Below are 22,377 nucleotides of genomic sequence, written 5' to 3'. Positions count from 1 at the left end.
TTGAGTTACCGAAAAACTGCAAACCAGATACATGTGTCATTTGCCAAAGATTACGTTTGTAAGAGGCTAAAGAGCTACACCACCATGAAAATATTCCAGCCACAGTTTTTAGGAGTCAAAAAGCAGCTAGAAGTCTTCTTCAAGCACTATTTGGGTTTGTGGGGTTTGGGTGGTTTGTGGGGTTTGTTTTGTTTTTTCCTTCTCCAGGTCTTTTTCTTGCCCTGTATTTTATTTCCCGAATCTTTAATTCAGTGTGATAACTCCGGCAAAAACACTGTGTTGGCCAAGAATATTTTAATAGTAAACACAAAAGAAAATAAAATTATGTATTTAAACCTCGAGTACAGTCCAAGGTTTTAAACTTGTCCATTTTCTCCCTGCATTTCATTATTGCCGTCTGCATAACTCTGTGAATAATTCTTAAGGGATATTTAATTTTTGGTTTGATTCCTGAATCAGGGAAAGCTTTTATTACACAGGGGCACCTATTACCTAGGCAGGTATGACGGCTCTCTTATGCAGACTGACATATAAAATAAGAGTGACATTTAGGATCTAAGAAACCACAAGTCTTAACATTAAAGTTGGCTGCGAGTGTAAAAATATTCTGTTCTGAAAAATTCTGGCAGTGGCAGCTGAGCACACCAAGTCTGATGGATGCTCTACACTCTCGATATAGGCTCTCTGTGGATGGTATTCCACAGCTACAGGAATAAATAAATAAAATCTCCAGCTTTTAACTAAGGCGATTTAATTCAGACCTCCCCACCCAGCGTAGCCGCCGTGGGAGATGTATACTCCAGTGTTTACTCGGATCCCTTTCTGCCACTATTCTATCTAGCCTTTCCCTTACGGCACCAGCGAAGCTTTCTGGTTCCCGCAGCCATGTTTCCCGGTTCCACGTTCTCTGCCCAACCTCCGCCCGTCCAAGAAACTTCTGAAAGTTCATCGGAAGGGGAACTCTCTGCACCTCGGTGGTTAATGTCACTGTTTTAACGCTACCTCTCCCCGAGCTGCGCAGGCTTCTCCAAGGTACACAGTGCCCCGCTGGCTGTTCTTTATGGTACAGTGCAGCTTCTCAAAAGATCATCGGACGGAGAAATTTAGCTCTTCTTGAAACATTTAAACAACTGAGCAATTAGTTCTGAATGGGGGTGGGAGGAGGGAAGACTAGAGAGCTTAAAGGGGGGGGGGGGAGTGGGGAGGTGGTGGTGGGAGAGGAGATACAACACAACTAGCCCGAAAACAACAGGGGTGGGGATACATGGGAGGGGGACATAAAATGTTTGTATTTAAAGGGTGCTTTCAAGGTCTTCGGCACAATATGTGCTGCTCTCCTTAAAGGGGCACAGAGTGCCAATAACCATTAGTCATCCAGCAGCGACTTTTCATTACAGATCTATCTTTAGGGGGAGTTCCCCGAAGTCTCCGGAGGGAACATAGCTGCGGATTTCAAACCCGGTCCGGTTCCAGTCACACAGTGCCTGCTGCAAGAGAAAGGGGAGATACTCACCAGAGTTTCGGGAGTGCGCGGATAGCCCAAAGGTCTATGCGGTGCTCCTTTCCTCTGCGGAATACTATCTTGCATCCGAGGCAGTTCCCAGTCTATATTTGATGTTACCATTTATGCTATCTCAAACACGAGGCTCTCCCATAGACATTTTTTCCAGGGTTTTCAAGAAAATTTCTCGGTGCCACAATGTTATGATGGAAGGATGCTGAAATGACAGGCCTCGTAGACGCTTGTCTTAATCATCGGCTTCTTAATTTAGTTTTAGTGCTGTGGTTTTGTATGTGTGTGCGTGTGTGTCTGCGCGTGTGTGCGCGCAAGAGAAGCCTCTGACAACCTGCAGCTTCCTAATGACTGACGAGGCAGGGCTGCTGCAGCAAAGTAACACTTCCCTGGTGTGAAGACCTCTTACTGGGAAGTTTAGTTCACTACTGTTCTCGCAATCCTAATCGTATAACCTGTAACCAAAACCCACGGAAGAAAGATACAGCATGCTAAATAGACTAACTTCTAATCACCAAACGTTAGCACCACTACCAGCTGTTGATGATTAATTGGAAGTTGGCTATAGACGGACACCTAAACTTAGATCCACAAATGCTGCTAGAAGGGTGGACCGTTGAATGCTTCTTCTTCTCCCTCTTTGCCTCCATTCATCCACCCACCCACCTTCAGTCCCATTCACCCCTCTTCAGAATGTTCGACTACCTCCTTCTCTTTGTTCGCGCACCGCTCCGTCCCCACTTGCCGTGCCTTGGCAGCAGGCTATCAGTGTCTGCTGGGCAGCCCTTACCTTAATTCCCCAGGTAACCTGGACTGACTAAGGTAGGCTTAGAGTCAAGGGGGAATAGACTTACATATGCATACATGCAGGCGTTTACTGTACCGAACGTGGTATTACTGATTGCTAAACCGAAGTGTCCCGGCTAGTTTAATGGAAGCATGATGCCATCGAAGCGTGGTTATTAAATACCCTTTCTTCATGGCTGAAAAAAACCTCCTTCATTTCTTAAGCTGTCAGTACATTTTAACCCCTTGAAAGAACCTGAGAGTACAGAGCAGCTACACCCCTGGGAAGGGGAATTGAAGGCTGGAGCTGGAGGGAGATGGGGGGCACTCTGTGTCCATTGAGCTTACACTAGAAAGAGTCTGATTTTCCTCTGGCTTTTAATTTAAAATAATAATAAAAAAAATTACGAGGGAGAAAATGTGCGGTTGAAATTCTATCTCTACGAGTTATACCCCAGAACTGCACGGAGATCGCTGTCTGACCACTTCATTCAAGATATTTCAGCCCAGCTACTCACCCCCACCGTGACCCCGGAGCTGGACGCTCTCCGCCCATCCCCTCCGCTCAGGGCGGCGGGTCCCCAAGCAGGCGGGAGCGCAGGTGAGCAGCTGCCTGTGAGCAGCGCCGGATCCCCTCTGCCTACCCACTTGTGTTCCGCAGGGCTGGTGCCGTGCGCTCCCTTTCCACTCACACGCTGCTCCTCCAGACACCCCACGAACCCTTCCCTGTCTGGGAGCGCTGCCGTGAGGGGCCTTCTGACAGCAAGCAGAGCTGGGGGCCCAACCGAGCTCCACGATGCTCAAAGCCACCACCGGAAGGGACGGGAGCGGGAGTCGTGGCCAGGGCAGAGCTCACGGAAGAGCTGGTGTTAGGGCCGGAGTCCTGCCTTTCCAAGTAAAAAGTAAACCTCCAGCTTTATACAAGGAAAATTCTCTGCGGGAGAGGGAAAATAAAAAGTAAAATAAAGAAAGAGGGACTCTAAAGTCCATCAGAACTAATAACTGAATTGGCTTCTCTCACATACCCTTCTCTGTCCTGTAAACAGAGAATTAATCTTCATGGGCTTAGAGATATATGCTACATATTGGACACAACATTTCCTTCTTTGGTAGAACTGTATATCCACGGCATTGAAAAAAAAAAAATCGTAAGTTTGTGCACAGAGCTTTATTCTGCATCCGTGACAAATGACTGTATGTTAAATCTAGATCCTCAAGCATTTTAAAAACTTGATTCTTTTGGTGCTAGCCCTTTGCTCAGAAATGCGAAAGGATAAAAGGTTTATTTTCTTCCCTGCTGCATTTTCACCCCTGATCACAGAGCAAAGTAAACTCAGCTTTGACCTAAGAAACACCTCAACGCATTAAAATTTCAACAGGCAATGTCAGTGTTACATTAAACGAGAACTCCTCCATCTCACTGCAGAGCTGGGATTTGAATAAAACGCTCAATGTTAACAAACAATACACACGTTTGGCACTTTGTGTATTAAATGGATCAAAGAGATTTGATAAGGCACAATATACCATTTGTACAGACCTGATTGAGTTAATATAATATCAGCAAATTTTACAGCGAAATGAATCTGTTTCTTTTCTTTGTGTTTAAAACCAGCACAGATTACAAATTTTAATGATCTGAAAATGTTTGGTATACAAAATCATGCTTATTTCAGTATTAGCAAAAACACAAGAAATTTTTCAACACAAACACCCAGCTGTGTCTATTTTAAAAGCAGTTCAATGACAGCTTGCACTTATGAGCATGCAATCAGCTAATTTCGCTTTTTTTTTTTCTTCTGTGTTAATCAACACTTTCCTTCCTGCATATCAGAGTACAAATAGTATAGTTACTCCACATCAGTAAATGTTTACGTAACCTGTCCTTTCTCAAGAATCCGGTTACACCGAATCATTACATGCTAGACCGAGTAGGAAAATGCACTGGGCCCAGCCACCCTAATGGGGATTCTAGTGCACCGTAATGACACATATTAGTTAATGATCATCATAATCATAATAATATGCAGGAATCTTACCTTTCCTCTTACCCTTTGCCATGGTCGACTCAAGCCATGTCCTTCACACTGCACTCTTTCTCGAGAATTCTCATGCATTGACTTCAGTGTTAAGCAATGAAATAATTACAAATTGACGTGATTTTTTTTAAACCGCTTTTCTAAAAAAAAAAAAAAAAAGGTAAAAAAAGTAAAAAAAAATCAGCGCGGTTGATCACTGACTTTAATCTCTCTCTTTTTTTTCTTTTGTCAGTAGCAACCTGTTATGAAATTGGATAAATAAATACAATTGTGGTAAGGTCATTCGAGGTTAATCCAATGCACAGAGTTCATGCCATTCCCAATTGCAATTGTTTATTACCGGCCCATTGTAATTGTTCTCCTTATTTACTCTCTCTTTCTTACACACTCTCTCTCTCCCTCACACACACACATCCACACACACAAACACATACACAAAACGGATATCCACACACAACAGCGTTTGCTGCAAAGATCTCTAACCTGAATTTCCCCGGGACAGATTGTTTCAACTGGGGTTAAACTGCACCTATCATTTCTACGGATTATCTTTTCCTACAGCACGAAAGTAAACTTTCGGGCACTGAGCGCGGCGCTGTACGTTCTGCTTCGGTTCTAGCGCGATCAGCACGCTCTCCATCCAGTACGTTTCCCTTCTACCTCCCGAGGGAGAAAGCTCCGCGGTTTATTTCGCTTTGTTTCAGGGCTGATTTTTTTCCTTCTCACGCTCACAGTGAGGCCCGAAGGGGTGCGGCTGGCGAACACCAGCCCCTGGGCCCAGGGACTCCGCCGCCCCGAGCCAGACTCTCTGCCACCGCCTGCATGTGAGGGGAGCAGGCAGAAAGCGGCGGTGCAAACCCGGTTCTTTTGCCCCTCTAGCAGCCGAGTAGCGGACCCCAGACAGCTCCCCTCCCCCAGCGACACTACACCAAACCCCCATGGCCGGACACCGCGGGCCGGGCCGGGCCGGGCCGGGGGGAGCGGAAAAAATCGTAATATATATATATTTCCTGGTTATTAGTAGTAGTATCTATTTTTTACACCTGACGCGCGGCCTGCGGTTTCCTGGCTGAAGCGAACCGGCAGCGCCAAGGCGGACACGGGAGGACTCGCCGCAGTGCCGGGCTGTGGAAGGGGAGCCAGGGACTAAGCCCGAAGCGCGAAGCCCAAAGTCCGGCTCCGCCACCGGCGTGGCGCTGCGCCCGCCAGCCGGGGATACGGGGACAGCACGGAGGACAGCGGAGAGGGCCTTCCCACCTCAAATGCTGTGCCTCGGCAGGCACGGGCCGAGCGGGCCGCGGGACAACGTCTTCCCCGGCAGGCCGCGGCCTCCGTCCCGCTCGGGCTACCGCCGGACTCCCGGCCAGTGTCGGCTGCAGGCCGGCCCCACCGCCCGCGTGCCCTCCAGCCGATTATTATTTTTTCTTTTTCCTCTTGGTAAAATAACAAACAAATAACCGGGGCCTAGAAAAATAAATTTGACGAGTGACTTCGGGGGGATCCGCAAAGTAGTACCTCCGCCCCCGGTGCGCCGAGGCCTCCTCTCCCACCCGGCCTCCCACCCCGCCTCCTTCGCCGCCAGAGGAGGGGGCAGAGAGCGACTGGGCAACTTCAGTCCACCGGAGGAACTAGGAAGTACGAAAACCCGGCCGGGCCCGCAGCCGTGGGACAGGCGCTGTTTGTTTGGCGTGAGGGGGTTTGTGTCGGGAGGCGGGAGGTTGGGGGGGCAGAAAGTGGGGGGGTTGTGCCCGCAAACCGCCTTGGTGATGCGCCCCTGCGCCGGTATCCCTGCGCCGCGGGAGCCGTGGCGGCGGCGGCAGCAGCGGCGGCGGCGGCTACGGGGGGCGGGCCGACGGCGGGCAGAGGGCGGGGCGGCGATCCGCCATTGGCCGGCGGGCGGGCCGACGCGCGGGCACGCCGCCGGCCCTGATTGGGCGGCCGGTGGGAAAGGTTAAACCAAAAAATGTTTTACAGCGGCGGTGCGTGTCGGCAGCTCTGAAATTAATTGCGGCCCCGGCGGTCCGTACCGCCCGGCTCCGCTCGCTCCTCGCCGACCCGCGGCTGCGGCTGCTCCATCCTCCCCCCTGCTCCGCAGTGCCGGGGGAACCGGCACCATGAAGTAGCTTTTTTTTTTTTTTTCCTTGTGTGTGTTTGTGTGATTTTTTTTTCTGTTGTTGTTGGGTTTTCAGAGGGTTGGTTTTTTTTTTTTTCCTTTTTCTCCTTTTTTTTTTTTTTTTTCCTCCGCTCTGACTCGGTTTAATTTTATCTGATTGGTGACTATTATTGTTACTATTATTTTTTTCCCTCTCCGGCGGTTCCTGTCCTTGCTACATGACTTGCCAGCGCTTGAGACTGCGGTCCAACTGCGCTGCCGCTGCCGCCGGTGGTACCGCCGCCACCGCTGCTGCCGCCGCCGCCTCGGCCACCGCCGCTCCGCGGGCTGCTCCCTCGGCCGCTGCAACTTTCCCCCTCAGACTAGTGTGTGATGTTGGACATGGGAGATAGGAAGGAAGTGAAAATGCTGCCGAAATCCTCCTTTAGCATAAACAGCCTGGTGCCCGAAGCCGTCCAGAGCGACAACAACCACAGCAGCCACAGCCACCACAACAGCCACCATCCCCATCACCACCACCACCACCATCATCACCACCACCACCCGCCGCCGCCGCAACAGCCTCAGCGAGCAGCCGCGGCCGAAGAAGAGGACGAGGAGAAGGGCCAGCTCCTCCTGCCGCCCCCCGCCGCCGCCGGCGCCCTGGAGGTGGCCAAGGCGGACATGCTGGCGGGCAAAGGCGACGCTGGCGCGGTGGCGGCGGCGGAGCTGGAGGACAAGGAGAAGGCGGCGGAGGAGAAGAAGGGGGCGGCGGAGGGGGCCAAGGACGGGGAGAGCGGGAAGGAGGGGGAGAAGAAGAACGGCAAGTACGAGAAGCCGCCGTTCAGCTACAACGCGCTCATCATGATGGCCATCCGGCAGAGCCCCGAGAAGCGCCTCACGCTCAACGGCATCTATGAGTTCATCATGAAGAACTTCCCCTACTACCGGGAGAACAAGCAGGGCTGGCAGAACTCCATCCGTCACAACCTCTCCCTCAATAAGTGCTTCGTCAAGGTGCCCCGGCACTACGACGACCCGGGCAAAGGGAACTACTGGATGCTGGACCCCTCCAGCGACGACGTCTTCATCGGGGGCACCACCGGAAAGCTCCGCCGGCGCTCCACCACCTCGCGGGCCAAGCTAGCCTTCAAGCGGGGTGCCCGACTCACCTCCACCGGACTGACATTCATGGACAGGGCAGGATCCTTGTACTGGCCTATGTCCCCCTTCCTCTCCCTTCATCATCCCCGGGCCAGCAGCACTTTGAGTTACAACGGGACCACCTCCGCCTACCCCAGCCACCCCATGCCCTACAGCTCAGTGTTGACTCAAAACTCCTTGGGGAACAACCACTCCTTTTCCACGTCCAATGGGTTAAGTGTTGATAGACTAGTCAATGGAGAGATACCTTATGCCACTCATCACCTCACAGCAGCAGCTCTGGCCGCCTCAGTGCCATGTGGCTTGTCAGTTCCCTGCTCCGGCACCTATTCCCTAAACCCCTGCTCTGTAAACCTCCTAGCAGGACAGACGAGTTACTTTTTTCCCCATGTTCCTCACCCTTCAATGACTTCTCAAAGCAGCACTTCAATGACGGCCAGGGCAGCCTCCTCCTCCACGTCGCCACAGGCGCCCTCCACTCTCCCCTGTGAGTCCTTAAGACCTTCTTTGCCAAGTTTTACAACGGGACTTTCCGGAGGACTTTCTGATTATTTCACACATCAAAATCAGGGGTCTTCTTCAAACCCTTTAATACATTAACATCCATGGGATCAGACTGTAAGTGAACATTTTACACACATTTGCATTGTAAATGATAATTAAAAGGAAGAAAAGAAAAAAAAAAAGCAAAACAAAAAAGCCCAGGTATTTTTTATTAAGTCCCCCATTTTCTGTACGTTTGTTCAGTCTTTAGGGTTGTTTATTATTCCACCAAGGTGAGGAGTGTCAGCAAGGTGCAATGTGGGGAGATTACATTGTAGACTATGAAGTTTGGAAGACAAAATTATAGTAGAATGTGTATCTAAATAGTGACTGCTTTTGCAATTTTTTATTCAAATACGATAAGTCTATCAGTAAAAGCCGCCAGATTCTCCATGTTTGCAGTATTATAAGTTATCATGGATATGTCGGTGGGTGCAGACCTTGAGAGGAAAAAAAAAGAAAAGAAAAAAAAAAAACCCAACCAAAACCATAAACCACTACTAAATTTATGAAAACTATAGAAAACTTAAAACGTAATTTGTATTTAAGCAGAATTAATACTGAAAGATGCCCGAGAACTACATTTTGGCCATTTCTTATTTTAGCCTTTTCTTTACTGAACTGCTTTTTTGGGGTTTCTTCTTTTTTTTTTTTTTTTTTTTTGTTTGTTCGTTTGTTTGTTTACTTTTAGACCAAAGATTGGGTTTTAGAAAATGCACTCAGTGTACGAAGTAATTTAAAAAACAGCAACATTATTTCAGTTTGCAGCACTGCCCGTTCAAATGAATCAGAAGGGGACAAAATTAATGATTGCCTTCAGTTTGTGTTGTGTATATTTTGATGTATGTGGTCACTAACAGGTCACCTTTATTTTTTTTCTAAATGTAGTGAAATGTTAATACCTATTGTACTTATAGGTAAACCTTGCAAATATGTAACCTGTGTTGCGCAAATGCCGCATAAATTTGAGTGATTGTTAATGTCGTCTTAAAATTTCTTGATTGTGATACTGTGGTCATATGCCCGTGTTTGTCACTTACAAAAATGTTTACTATGAACACACAGAAATAAAAAAAATAGGCTAAATTCATATATACTTGATAGGTTTTTTGTCTCTTTTATTAACTGAAATTAAAATGCCAGAGGCTTTAAAGTTACTGGGAGATCAGAGCACTGCGTATTACAGCAGTCCACCATTTTTTTACATGCTCCTTTCTCCCCCCCCACCTTTTTCCCTCCCTTCCCCCATCATACTGTCTTTAACAGCAGTATTTTCAAATATAAGAGATCAGGGTATTTCACTAACCATTACGGCCACTGTTGTGATGTCCGTTTTGGGGGCAGAACTCTTATCAAGTCTGCTTAAAAATTGTTAGTGCGAGGTAGGGTGTCTTACTAAAACCTCTGCTTTAGTTTGAAGATGCTCAAAATCGTGTACGTATATATGTAATTATATATACATACATTTAAAAATTAAGTATTTGTGCACGCAACAGAAAAAAGGTATTTTTGCATGATTGCATGATTACATAGATAAGTGTTGTTCTTGCAATCTCTGAAATGCATTCAAAGAATTATTTTGCTGAAAGAGATCAATTTCGACTCTATGGTAACTGGAGATCTATTAACGAGGAACGTGTATGTGTGTGTATATACATATACATATTAGCTCTCATAGAATCAGTTGATCAAATTTAGAAAGCTATGGTACGTCTGTGTATAAAATACAGTCCTTATTTTAAAGGAACACTCTTCCGGAAGTATCTATCCTCTATGTATGTATAGACTTTTAATGCTGCAAACACTTTGGCTTTGATGTTGCGAAAGCAGGGGTAGTTTTTGAGCTGGAAGCCCTCTCCCCTGCTCCTCTCGCCCTCCGGACGGGGAAGGAGGGGGGGAGGTGGGGGGGCTGAAGCTGCGGAACATTGCGGGGAGGCGGGGGGGGGGGGGGGGGAATGTGTCACGTGACGCTGGGCTTGCATACCGATGTTTAAACGCTGTGGGGTGGGGGGGTGGGGGGGGGAGGACCCAAACCAACCCCAAACCTGTGTTTGACTTAAATGTAAAGTTTTGAAAGGGAGCTCTTTTTCGCTATCAGGCTGCCGGCGGCAATGCTCACCGGAGCCCACAACTCCACGCTCCGCTGCCCGGCAGAATCAACCTATTAGATTTAAGGGGGCAACGCTAGGACTAATTTTAAGAAGCATTTAATCCTAAAAAAAGAATTGGTTTCTTGATGAGTTTACGGAAGCCTATAAAAGCCGCAACTCTTGAAAATAATTAGAAAAGTTTTGCAAAAGGTTTAGGAACTAATTGGATCCCGCGGTGAGTCCGCAGAGGACAAGTTGTTCATTTGTTACGTTTGTGTAGTCTGAACGGGGCTCCGCAGCCGTGCAATAAGCAGGGCACCGCTCACAATAGGCCCGATGAAAAATAATCTCTCAGTCGGAGATGTTATCACAAACGCTCTAAAAAGCTGATCTTAGAAAGACAGACAAGAGGAAGAAAAAGAGGTGGGGTGTGTGTGTGTGTGTGTGTGCTGGAAATGCTGGAGGGTGAATTAAGAAACAATAGCAAATTTGAATTCTTGCAAACAGAGTATTTGTCATGCTGAAAGAATCAAGGAGGGAGGGGAAATCTGAAAATAAGTAATACATAAACAGATGCAAGCAGATCTGCAGGAAAGACAGGGGAGTGAAAGGTTATGGATGAGATATGGGACACCCAGCTCTGCTCTATGTGGGGGAGAAGGAGAGAAATCTCTGATATTCTTGGCTTTCACTCTCGCTTCTGCAATTCAAAATTAATCATCACTGTGAGAAAAAAGGTTGCTTTGTTTGGGGATAAAGAGATGATACCACCACTTGGAAGCGCCTACTATCCCCCATATTCTTCACTCTATTGTCATTAAAAGAAGTTACAGGAAAAAAAAAAATAAAATTCCAAAACACCTTTACAACAAATCTACCTGAAATAATAAATATATGTGATTTAAACTCTCTAAGCCTAGAGACCCCATTCTGTATACTTGTGCCTAAGCAAATTAAAAGAATGGCATCTGCTGTATCTGACAAAGGAAATGTTTTATTATTTACCACTCTCAATTGGCTATATACCGTAGGAAATCCAATAGCACATACTTAAAAGTATTAGTTGGCAATGCAAAAAAATCCACTGTCAGCGTACTAAAAGGAGGAAAAATAGAAGTCAGGTTGGAGGAAAGCACAATCTCGCCATGTCAGAGATTGGGGTTGGCTAACAAGCATTAATTAGATAAGCGTGATGCGTTATAATTCCTGAAAAGGCTAGCCCCGATGTACGTCTCTCCAGACTTAGTTTAAGCAATTCTCAACTCGCTCTCAATGCTCTGCTCCTTTAGGTTCATTGTGGTAAAGTGCTGCCTAAGCAGTTCAGGTGCTACAGACTTTTTCCTCTTTCTCTTAGACTGGGGGAAGGGCTGGGTGTTGAGCTGGGAATTTATTCACGTTTCCATGTACATACTACTAGCAATGAGACTGGCTTTGTAAAGGAAAAAAAAAAACAAACCAAAAAAACCCCAAAAAACCAAACCCGAAAACAAAACCCAAACCGAAAAAAACCCCATAAACTCCCACGGATTGTAGCAGGTCTGCCAAGGCCCCAAATGTGCCTTTACCTTTGCCTGCTTCCCAGCCAGAGAAGCCCTTCTGCTCGCTGAGGATGTCTTTTAGGCTAGTCTTTGAGCAGACTCTTTCTGTACTGAATGTGAGGTGCTGGAGTTTGGCGTGTGTTGGGGGGTGTCATTCTTTATCTTCTTTTTTTCTTTCTTTCTTTTTTTTTTTTTTTAATCAGACAATAATTCTGATATCTAATACTTGTTTCCTTGGTGGTTTGCATAGCAAATTCTCAGGCTAAGCTTTTAGGATTTTTTTTTTTTTTAATTTATTTAAACATGCACCTTCCTAGAACGTTGAGGTGTCTTATCGTCATTTCTTTAGCATTTCCTAATTTAGAGTGTTTATGGGGAACGGATGGTATTTATGGAATTAAGGAGCTATTGTTATATTCCTAGTTGATGTTTGAAGTGATTAACTTTGCTCGCATAGATCGTAGAAGAAATCTCCTCATCAAGAAACCCCCAATTACGATTTTAAGATTGCTTCTGCAAACGTGATTGAGGGATAATAAACTGTAACTCGAATCCACAGTGTGATATTGGGCCAACCAACTTTTAACATATTTAAAATATTTTTCTTTTGTTTCTGTAAAATAGTATCCTTTACGTAGAATGTATTCTTACAAAAAGGTTTAAGAGAAAGTGAACAATAATATATTTTGCCTTCAATTTCACAAAACTACAGTTTGGGAGGCTGATAATTTTTAATCCGGTATTTGCAAAAAAAAAAAAAAAAAAAGGAGAAAGAAATTGTTTAACCGGGACGTCATTTTGCTCTTTATAACTTCTGATGATTATTAAGATTTATATCAGAAATTATGATTCAGGTGTACACCCCCACTTGTATTAATGTGAGGTCTCAATCCCTACAAATTCACTCAAGCAAAACTCCCACTACACTCCGGTTACGTTTTGACTGAACTACATCAGAGTTTTGCTTAAGAAAGAACATTGAGCTAGTTTATTAGTGACTGCATTCTTTAGTTCGTATTTTTGCTTAGGATGGGGGAAAAGGGGAATTAAAAAAAAAAATCTGCCTGTGGATAGTCACTGCTATGTACTTCGTGGTATAAGTGTGAATAATACACCCGCACAAGCACGAAAGTATATGCGCATACGTATTACATGACTACAAATTCAACTAATGGTAATAAGTATGTATACAGCCAGACAGACGCACACACAGCCCTACAGAGGTGTCTGTCCATGCACTAGTGTCTATAGCAGCTTCTAGGCAGTTTTTTGCACTGAGAAGTTCTTGTTTTGAATTTTGTTTTGAATTTTCTCCCCCACCCCCCCCCACCCCCACCCCGCCCCGTGGTGAAGGTGCCTGGGTAAACGGATGGAAAAGTGGTGGAGATCTGGGTTAGAAAGAGGTGAAGGTGAAGATCATTAGAGGTTTTAGGGCTGGCTGTGGCTGTTTTGCTGGGTTTGTGTGACTGTGCCCAGAGGGCGGAGTTCCTGCACATTCCTACCTCACCGGAGAACCTGCCCTCAACTCCACTGCAGCTATTCCAGAGAGATGGGACCCTCCAGAAGAAACCTGCCCAGCAATCCCAGCAAGCTTTCCCGCCAGAAGGGTAGGTGCACTTCAAGGAAACCTTCTCTACCTCTTCTCCTAGCAGGCAGATCCATGTGATACGAACAGAGATGACAGACTTCTGTCTGAACGTACCGTTTCCCCGTGCCCCTCGGTAAGCAGATCGCCCGTGCAACCGAAGCACAGTTTCAAAGCACCGGTTACACAAAAACTGCGTGTGCCTAATGTTAGGATTCTTTTTTTTCTTAAAACTCCTTTTATTTCTTTTTTTTGGGGGGGGGGTCTCTTCCTCAAAGTGTTTCCTCCCCCGGCCTCCCCCCTCCCCCTCGGGCTCTTTCGTTTCAATCGGTAAGTTGGAAGTTTCTTCGCCTGTTTAAGCAGTTCTCACGGTTCATCTGTAGATTTTTCAGTCTGTTTTGTTACCGTGCTCTTTGCTTGCTTGCCACAAACACCAGAGAAAGTCACACGGGTGCAATGTTGTGTTTGCCTTTTTTTTAAGATGCCAGGAGAAACTGCCTGTACCTGCAAGAAAGGCGCACGATGACACTTGGGGATGGGAGTCCTCCACCGGCGCAGGGTGAGTGCGGATTTTACTCCTCTTTTACACCCAGGAGTCAAATAACTATACTCGTGATCCGTGTCCTCTGGTAGCAGGGCGGAAGAGAGCGCTGTACCCGCAGGTCCCTGGGGGTGCCCTGACTTTTAGGTCGCGGTTCGGTGTAGAAATATTACGGGGGTTAGGCTAAATTCCCCTCCACGATGCTTTCCTGGATAAAATTTGCTCCTTGTTCCATCTCTGCTGTATGAAAGACGGTTTTAATATGGCGAGTATTGGCGGATTCCGTAATGAATTATTTCTCAAAAATCTGAGCCTGTCGCTCGAGAAAAAGCTGCAGGCTTCTCGCACCTTTTGGGGGTTGTGTAAAGAGTGTTTATATCCCTAAAGTCTCAGGAAAGCGACTAAAAGCCAAAAATTCTGCGAGACTAAGGAGAGAGACCTTGTATAGAGCCGTACGTCTAAAACTGATCTGGGTTTTGTTCTGAGTGCTTCAGCAGGGTAAATGCGCCTTTATAACAGACCATGGGCAAAGCTCCCTTTCACCGGCAAGTTCCAGGCACTCTCTTTGTCTCCCCACTCCCCAAATTCCGTGACTGCGTCCTGTGTGTGTGGAGATTTACGTGCTTAAACCGAAATCTCGGGATAGGGGCGGAGGTTTATAGCACTGATTTGCTCAGCGTGACCATGCTGCAGGGGGGAGGGAGCAGGGGGGCGGGCGCGTGGGCAGGACCCCGGGACGGGGCCCGCCGTGGACCGGCGCGCTCGCGTCCTGTTGTCCCGGCGTGGCGAAGGGAATGCGCGAAGGATCGTGACCCACCCGCGGAGGGCTTGAACTCCCTCGCTCCTGCCATGCGTAACCTCAGAGAAACAGTTCAATTTTTAACACACCGCGTTAAACACATTAAAGTTTTCCGCGGAGCGGGGCGCTTTGGCTCCTCAGCCCAGGGGCCGCAGTCCCGAGCGTCTGTCCCCTTCGCGCCGCAGGGAACGGCGCGGGTGCGAGAGAAGGTTGAGCTCACACGCGCGCAGCACACGCCGGAGTCAGCCCCTGACAACCCCTCCGCCGCGCTGCTGCCCGCCCGGCTCGCACCGGCCCGGGGATGCCCCGTGGGTGGGTCCCGCGGGAGGGGCTCCACCCGCCCTGCGCTGCCGACACCGGTGCCCACACCTACGTGTCTCGGCAAGGAAGGACCGGGTCTGCGGGACCCGCGCGATGCCGCCGTGCCCGGCCACGCGCGTCCTCGGGTCGAGCCGGCGGCCGGGCAGCCAGAGGGAGCGGCCGTGGTTCCCGCTTCGCGGGCTGGGGGCGCTCTTGCCTAGCAGGAGAGCGGGGCCGTGACCGATCCGCGGGGTCCCGCCGCCCGGCGAAAGTCGGCGCTTCCCGGAGCCTCGCCCGCGCCCCGGCAAGCCCTGCCGGCCTAACCCCACGAGCTGCACTTGGAGGGCGCGGGGAGTGCCTCCGCCCTTTCCTTAGGAAAGGAGCGTCCCTCTCCGTGCCGTCTTCGCATCGTGGTAGCCGCCAAGGGACGCGCGCTGCCGCAGGGGAGCACGTTGGAAGTCCTCTTCTTGCGAATTAGTGTAGGATGCTCCGGTCCAGGAGCGGTATAGTAAACCCATCCCACTCTACCCCCTACTCCGCCGGGGCAAAACAACCCAGCGAAAACCTGAAAAAACAAAACCAAAGGAAATAAATCAAACCGCCAAAATAAGCAAATAACCAAAGCAACTAGCAGCAGCTTTCCACCCCCCCATACCCCCTTCCCCCTCCTCGGCTTCTTAATACCGTGTAACAGAATACAGTATCAGGCCAGCGAATTAGACTTACAGCGAGAGGATTTACTATTCTCAATCGGGGAAATGAATGCAAAGTCCGTTTCAAATGATTATCTCTAGGGAGTATTCCGAGTGTATTTGGGGTTATCCGTGATTTGAGAGGAAAGACTAAAAGAGAGGTAGTCTGAGAAAAGCCTGCCATTGTCACCTTATCCTAAGGTGAGTAAAGCATCCCTGTAAAGTTAGCTGTAAAGAACTGCTTAACCTGAGACGAGAGGTGAAAGCTCTCTTCGCCCGGAGCCGCCTGGCCGGGGAGCCTGAATTCCGAGCTACAAAGGCGGCACGAAGACCGGGTTCTCCTGGGTTTATATATATATTTTTTCCGCCCGTGGGGAATTCAGAGCTCTTCACAATTGATTTCACAGAGGCATCTTTTTCAAGGCGGCAGGCCCACGTGAAAGGAGCCCTTCCCCTTCGGGGCGCTCCAGTGGCCAAGGGACGGGGTCTGCAGCGCCCGGGTGTCGGGGAGACCTCGCCCAGCTCCCCGCTGCCTTGAAGGCCCTCCAGGTTAGGTCTTCGTCCTGCTCTGTTCGTTAGCGGAAGGAAAAGATCTCGTAGCCCCCTCTCTGCCTTCCCCGCCCCCTTTCCCAGAAATGATCTGATCTCAAGTATTTAATATTAGATAGTCTGTTAAATTAATCATATCCAAGAGGAGACAGGTATCTGCCAAAAAATCTGGCTGAAACCTGGCTACAGAGTAAAAAAAAACCCGTAGTTCTTTCTCAGCCTTGAAGACGGTTAAAAAAAAAAAAAGAGGGAGAAAGAAAAAAATTTGCATTCTCATAAAATTAACTAAAACCTCGTTGTGAAGCACTGCATGCCCCCAGAGGCTGTAACTTTTGCGAATTAAGTACCGGTAATATTCACCGGTTACCAGACTGTTCTTTTGAAGCAAAAATTTGGGTGATGCTACTTTAGAACTTGTGTTTCCCCCCTTTTTATGGTCCTTGCACACTCAAAAGACACTCGCATCCCTACACCAGCCTATTTCAAAATGAGGATGACAGCTCCGACGACACTTTTCACAAGAACCTGAACGAAACAAAGCTGGGACAGATTACTATGAAGTCTATGGAGGGATGTGGTTAAGCGCATGATATAACTACTTACATATTTATCATGCCCAGGCTCATAGGTAACTTTAAAACATGCTAGTGATAAGTAAATTTCCTTTAAGGTTTCTGAACTGCACTTCCGATAGCGGGTGCATCTTGAGGCGAGAATCTCAGTGGTACAAAACGGCAAGGGTATTTTTATTAGCATGTAGTGCACACACACACTCATATGGGTCTTTGAGAAAACGGATGAGAATTATGCAAATAAAAATCGCATTGTTGTTTTATCAATGAACTTTTCCCGCTATATCTCTATAGCTATACACACACACACGTGTCTACACACATGTGTGTATGTATGCACGTATATATCCGCCTTATCTTTTCTGAATGTGAAAGTGTCCTCTAGCATTCATCAGCAAAGGCAGCACTGCAGCTCCTTTCCTTGCTTGCTATTTTATTCTGTTCTAGCAAAGTTGTTTGTTTTTCTGGGAAGCGTGAGTTGCTTTTAGTTATGTCATCACTATGATTTGCATTTAGGCGGAAGGGTAGGACTTATTAGCTCTATTTTTATTATTAAATCAGTAAAGGTAAAAGTGCTAATAATTAAATACGGATCTCTGATTGCAGGTTGGAACAGCAAAATCGATTGTCTCTTCATCAATAAGACAAGTGTTGAGTAGCTTGCTATTGATTAGTATGTTTATTTATGCAGAACTTTAGGTATTTGCTTACATATTTCGGGTTCTTTGTCTGCTAATTATTAAACCAGATTGATTTGAAAGAAAGAGCTTAGACTGGGAAACGCACTTGACAGATCCATTCTTAGCTAACCTGATAGTGGATTATTGCAATCCAATAAGTTTAACAAATTACTTATACGTGCTTGCCTTTCGAGCAATTAGGAAACCGTTTCAGATTAAAACCCCTTGTTGCATTTGGGGTCGCTTCTTTTAAATAAAGGTGCATTCTATTTAGATATTTTCCAAATGAAAAATGATTTTCTGGATTTACAGAGGCTGAACTGGGGTCGATGTGTGCTTCGTCTTCCGGGCCCTTGGCTTCTTTTGTAAGTGTAAAACTCCTTCCCAGCAGTAGCGTGGCCCCTGGGGGTTCCTCATAGATGGAATTTAAGAATCAGGGGTAATCTGAGCACAGAAAGCAGGAATCGATATTTAAAAAAAAAAAAAAAAAAAAAAAAAAAAGAAAAGATCGGCATTCAAATACCGAAGTACTCCAAGGCACAAGTTGCTTTTTGGGTTAGTGATTTAATCGGTTCAAAAGAAATCACCCCAGCCCTTCTGCTAAGCGGTTTGGTTAGAAGCTTTCGCCTCCCAGGACCGCTGAACACTTTGATATATTTTTTAACACGCTTTTTATATATAAACACATATTTTCTCTCTCCCTCTCCGACACTGGCGTTTTCTTCTGTGTCCGTTTCCGGGAGGGCTCGGCTTCATCAATATTTTGTCTCCCCCACCTCGCCCCTGGTGGCATAGGCACCTCGGCGGCGGAGGGCGAGCTCAGAACGGGAGAGCTGGCGGGAGACGGTGTGACACCCGTGTGCAGGGGAGCAGGCCGCCGGCCCCGCAGCCCCCAGCTCTCCCAGTCCCCGCCGGGGCGCAGGTCCAGCCACCGCCTGCCCGGAGAGCGGCGCCGCAGGAGCCCGAGCTACAGGCTGGGAAGCGGGACCAGGACCTGGCGGGAGGTGCTGAGCTAGTGTCAAACCCTTCTTCGTTCTTCATTTCTGCCCGCCTTTTGCTTTCGGCAACTTTGTCGGGGAGGGTGAGGTGGGATTCCGCCCCCCCACCCCCACTCTTTTACCTCCAGCAACTGCTGCTTTACAACCTGTAGAGATAAGGCGGCCTCACATCAGATGATCACCGAGATAAGTAATCTCTCCGCTCGGCCCGTGGTATAGCTGCCCGTATGCGCTTGAATCTCGGAGCGCTAAGTCTTTCCTGTGAACGAACGAGAAAACACTCGACAGGTCGTGAATAATCGTTTTAATGAGTGTGTAAAAGCGTGCGACGGGGTGCACGGAGCTGTCGGGTTAAACAAACAACTTGTACCCTGACGAAATCCGATTGTTAAAGTGCAAAGTGGTGTCAGTCCAATTTCCATCCCAGTTCTAAAAACCACAGATCTAAGTCGCGGGAGTCCAATTTTCCCCATTAAGAAAAATAACAATATTTTCTGAACGTAAGTGCGATCGTCCCTAACGTTAGCCTTTGATGAAAGACAGACCAGTTGCATATCCCAGAGGTACCAAAGTTCTGCCATTCTTTTTTTTATTGTTTTTAAAGACATGAGCTAAAAAGTGTGTAGTTGACATTTTCCTAGATATTATCAGATCAGTGCGGTAAATATTCTCCTTTTATGTGTCTCCCCCCTCATAAGTTTTTTCTTTTCTTTTTCTTTTTTTCTTTTTTTCTTTTTCTTTTTCTTTTTTTTTTTTTTTTTTTTTTTCCCACAGATCGCTGGAGGCAAACGTCGAATTAATTGGATCTCAGTGACTGAGGTTGGTAACTTTGTATTGAACTAAGGTTATCTCTGTCATAGTGCCCAGGTGTTTACAAGACATTTCAGGAGTTTCCAGAAAAGGTAGATCCAGAGAACACATATGATGGTATTAAAAGGGGTTACAGTATCATATTGTCCAAATCCAACTTATCTTACTCCTGTGCAGGAAAGCAGCTCTCTGTAGGTCTGTATCAATTTATTCAAAGATTACAAATTCAGGAGGATCATTCTGGATTGTTTTTTTGTTAGTTTTTTTTTTCCCCTTCCCCCCTTTTTATTTTCATTTCAGAAAGCCTGCCATCCGACTAGCCAGGTCTGTTTCCTTTACAACCAGAGCACTATTTTCAAAATGCAAATTCAAACTCCACTCTCTTAAGTCCACTGATTATTTTTTAAAGTTAGTAATGGCGCATATTACTAATGTTTATTGTTGCTAAAGACTTACTGACAGACCACAGGTCTGGTTCTCTCTTGTGAAAAGTCATTTTCAGATGCATCCTCCCTTTCTTTGAAAATACCGGTTTGAGCAAAGCTAAGGAACCGCAGCTGGAAACCAAAGCTTTTGAAAATTCTTCACTCTTCCGTTTAATACTCAGATTTTGAAAAATCGTGTGGCAATGGAAAGTAAACGGCATACCAAAATATATTGCTTGGCTGTAGACATAATGGGAACCCAATGCAGTTTCCAATGATACAAGTAGGAAATTTGCTTTTGGTACTGGTGGAAGTCGAATCTGACCATTAGTGAACTGGATAAGAGTAGCCAGATGGTTTTGGTCTCAAGCCAGTCTCCAGCGTTTTATCATTTTAGCGTTTGGATTTAAGACAAAGTTGGTTTGTTTTTGTGTGGTTTTTTTTTTTTTTTTTTTTCCCACGAAAACAATTGAGAATGAATATCTGTGAGTTTCGTGTCCCTGAGCGCAGCAGGACTGCCTTTGAGTATCTTCCTGTGAATTCGGTGGTAGAAAGCAAAGAGGGAGACAAGAAAAGAGAGGTAGAAAACAGAGAAGAGAGAAAAAAAGGTAACTCAGCTCCGCTGGAGTTGGTAGTGTATCTATAACTAGTGAGCCACCCGATCATATAACAGTATTTAACAAGCATCTGACAAACGTTCCGGGCATTTTCAAACATGGCTTTGTTCAGGCTATATGCCTTGAAATACACCTTTGGTCGGATCAGTCTGAACGCTGAAGACTGTCAAACCCGAAGTGTTGTTCCCACTGTTTTCCTGAACTCCCTGCGGGAGGAAAAAAAGGGTGTAGGCTCAGCCCCACGGAGGGAAGATAGAGGAGAATGAAAGACAAAGCGCAAGAACATGTGCCTCCCAAGCACAACAGGACAGGAGGCTGCATCCTGGGGGCTAGGAAACAGTTCTCATCCCAATGAATGGCTAATGTCCTCCTCCTGAAACAGCAATTTCCTCTGCATCAAAAACCCGCGGAAAATGGGCACGGTAGAGAGTAAAGCCCTATCAGTTTCCTGATGTAGTTCTGCTAATAAATAAACTTCTAAGTATTTAGAACACTCTATCTGTCACATTCACGAGATAGGTATTGTAAATTCCTGTTGCAAATATACAAACAGAGATGCAAGAGGTTGCCTCTGTTTTTGTATCTCTCTCTCACAAGAAATGCACTATCAAAACATTAATTATATTTGAAAGGGAGCAGATTATTTGTTTGAGAAAGAATTACATTCTTGATTTTATATTCCACGCAGATCTCTCCTCCTGTCTGCTGAGAGGGTTGAACTGTAAATATGTCTCAAATGATGTACCCCTAAAATGTAGGTAGGTGTGTCACATTAGAGAGATGGGAGATAATCTGTAGGTGCTTTTAGACACCTCTGTGGGATGGGTCGTTAGGGAATGTAGAAATCAACACGAAATTGCAAACCTAACATGTGAAGAACATACACCCTTATTCTCTGACAATGGGAATACAAACACACATAGACACGCAGAGTTGAACCTAGTTAGTTATTAAACGTTGTGCCTCACGGGAGTCATGGGAGTTAGGGCCTGCTTTCTTTTTGTGTGCGTGTGTTTTGGGTGTTGGGTTTTGTTGCTTTTTTTTTTTTTTTTTTTTTTTTGTGTGTGTGTGTATGGGGCTTTATTTTTCTTTGTTTGTTTTTTGTTTTGTTTGTTTTGGGGTTTTTTGTGCCACATGCACACCTTGTGGTAGCAGGTACTGGAAAAGCTACCAACAGTGTAAGCCACAAGCCAACACCTAAAGATTATACCTCATTTCCTGCTTTCAAAAAGATTAATAAGAGGGTTAAACAGATGCCGTCATACCTCTACCTTTTTTCTCAGAAAAATGGGGATCTACTGGGGCTTGGTTAGGAGCTCCTGCAAAGCTGTCTGCATTTCCCACCCTCCGCCAAGCAGTCGTTGAGTATTTCCTAACTTACCTTCAGACACCGTTCCCTATCTCAGCAACACCGTTCTCCAACATTGCAAGTGTTTTGGCAGGGACTGATGTGAACAGCCCGGTCAGAAAGGGTGCCTGAGTCAGTCGTGTCATGCTTGGGGAAACTCGCTGCTAAATAGGTACCCTTGGCTCGGGCCCCGGGGAAGCTGCGTTAGCGGCCGGCCCTGCAGAGGCTTTCCTATATTTCTGCATTTCTAGAGCCCTGGAAAAAGCGAGCCATGGGGCCTGAAGGGCGGTCGCAGGGAGCACGGCGGGGGGGGGGTTGGGGGGGGGGGGTGAGAGGTGGGCGGGTTTTGCTCTGCGGCTGTGCCTGGGATGTGCTCTCTCCCTGATTAGGTATCTGTGGAGGAAGAAGGTGACGTGACGAGAAACGCCTGACAGCCAAAGTGGGGAACTGTCCGGGAGAAGGATCCGTGATGAATGAGGTCTGAGCGGTCATGATGCAAAAGCAGAACAGGACAGTGTGCTGGCATCAAATGCAGGGTTTTGTTAGTAGAAACAAAAAGAAAAAAAGGCCGGGGGTGGGTGGCTGGGGGGGGAGGGGGGGCAGTGGGGGTTGAGAGGAAGAGATCGGAGAAGTTAGTGGCTGTCTGGAGTGTAAACACGAGTCCATCATTCTCTTCGGGAGAAGGGGAGGCTGCGT

The 22,377-nt window shown here is 46.9% G+C and overlaps 1 protein-coding gene and 1 long non-coding RNA gene across 2 annotated transcripts; one reads left to right on the top strand and one right to left on the bottom strand.

The window, feature by feature from the left end:
* Nucleotides 1–288: 288 nt before the first annotated feature.
* On the bottom strand, nucleotides 289–6,168 carry LOC136017221 (uncharacterized). The gene is made up of 3 exons (XR_010613862.1): nucleotides 5,596–6,168; nucleotides 4,339–4,478; nucleotides 289–1,487 (listed from the first exon to the last, which is right to left on the bottom strand). It is a non-coding gene; the product is annotated as an uncharacterized LOC136017221 (long non-coding RNA).
* A 158-nt stretch (nucleotides 6,169–6,326) lies between these two features.
* On the top strand, nucleotides 6,327–9,058 carry FOXG1 (forkhead box G1). Its single transcript, XM_065685316.1, has 2 exons — nucleotides 6,327–6,457; nucleotides 6,682–9,058. The coding sequence occupies exon 2, from the start codon at nucleotides 6,824–6,826 to the stop codon at nucleotides 8,192–8,194; it is 1,371 nt and encodes a 456-aa protein (XP_065541388.1). The 5' UTR covers nucleotides 6,327–6,457; nucleotides 6,682–6,823; the 3' UTR covers nucleotides 8,195–9,058.
* The last annotated feature ends 13,319 nt before the right edge of the window (nucleotides 9,059–22,377 follow it).

Source organism: Lathamus discolor, chromosome 6, assembly GCF_037157495.1.
Source record: "Lathamus discolor isolate bLatDis1 chromosome 6, bLatDis1.hap1, whole genome shotgun sequence".
NCBI classification, from domain to species: domain Eukaryota; kingdom Metazoa; phylum Chordata; class Aves; order Psittaciformes; family Psittacidae; genus Lathamus; species Lathamus discolor.
This window is presented reverse-complemented; position numbering and strand designations above follow the sequence as displayed.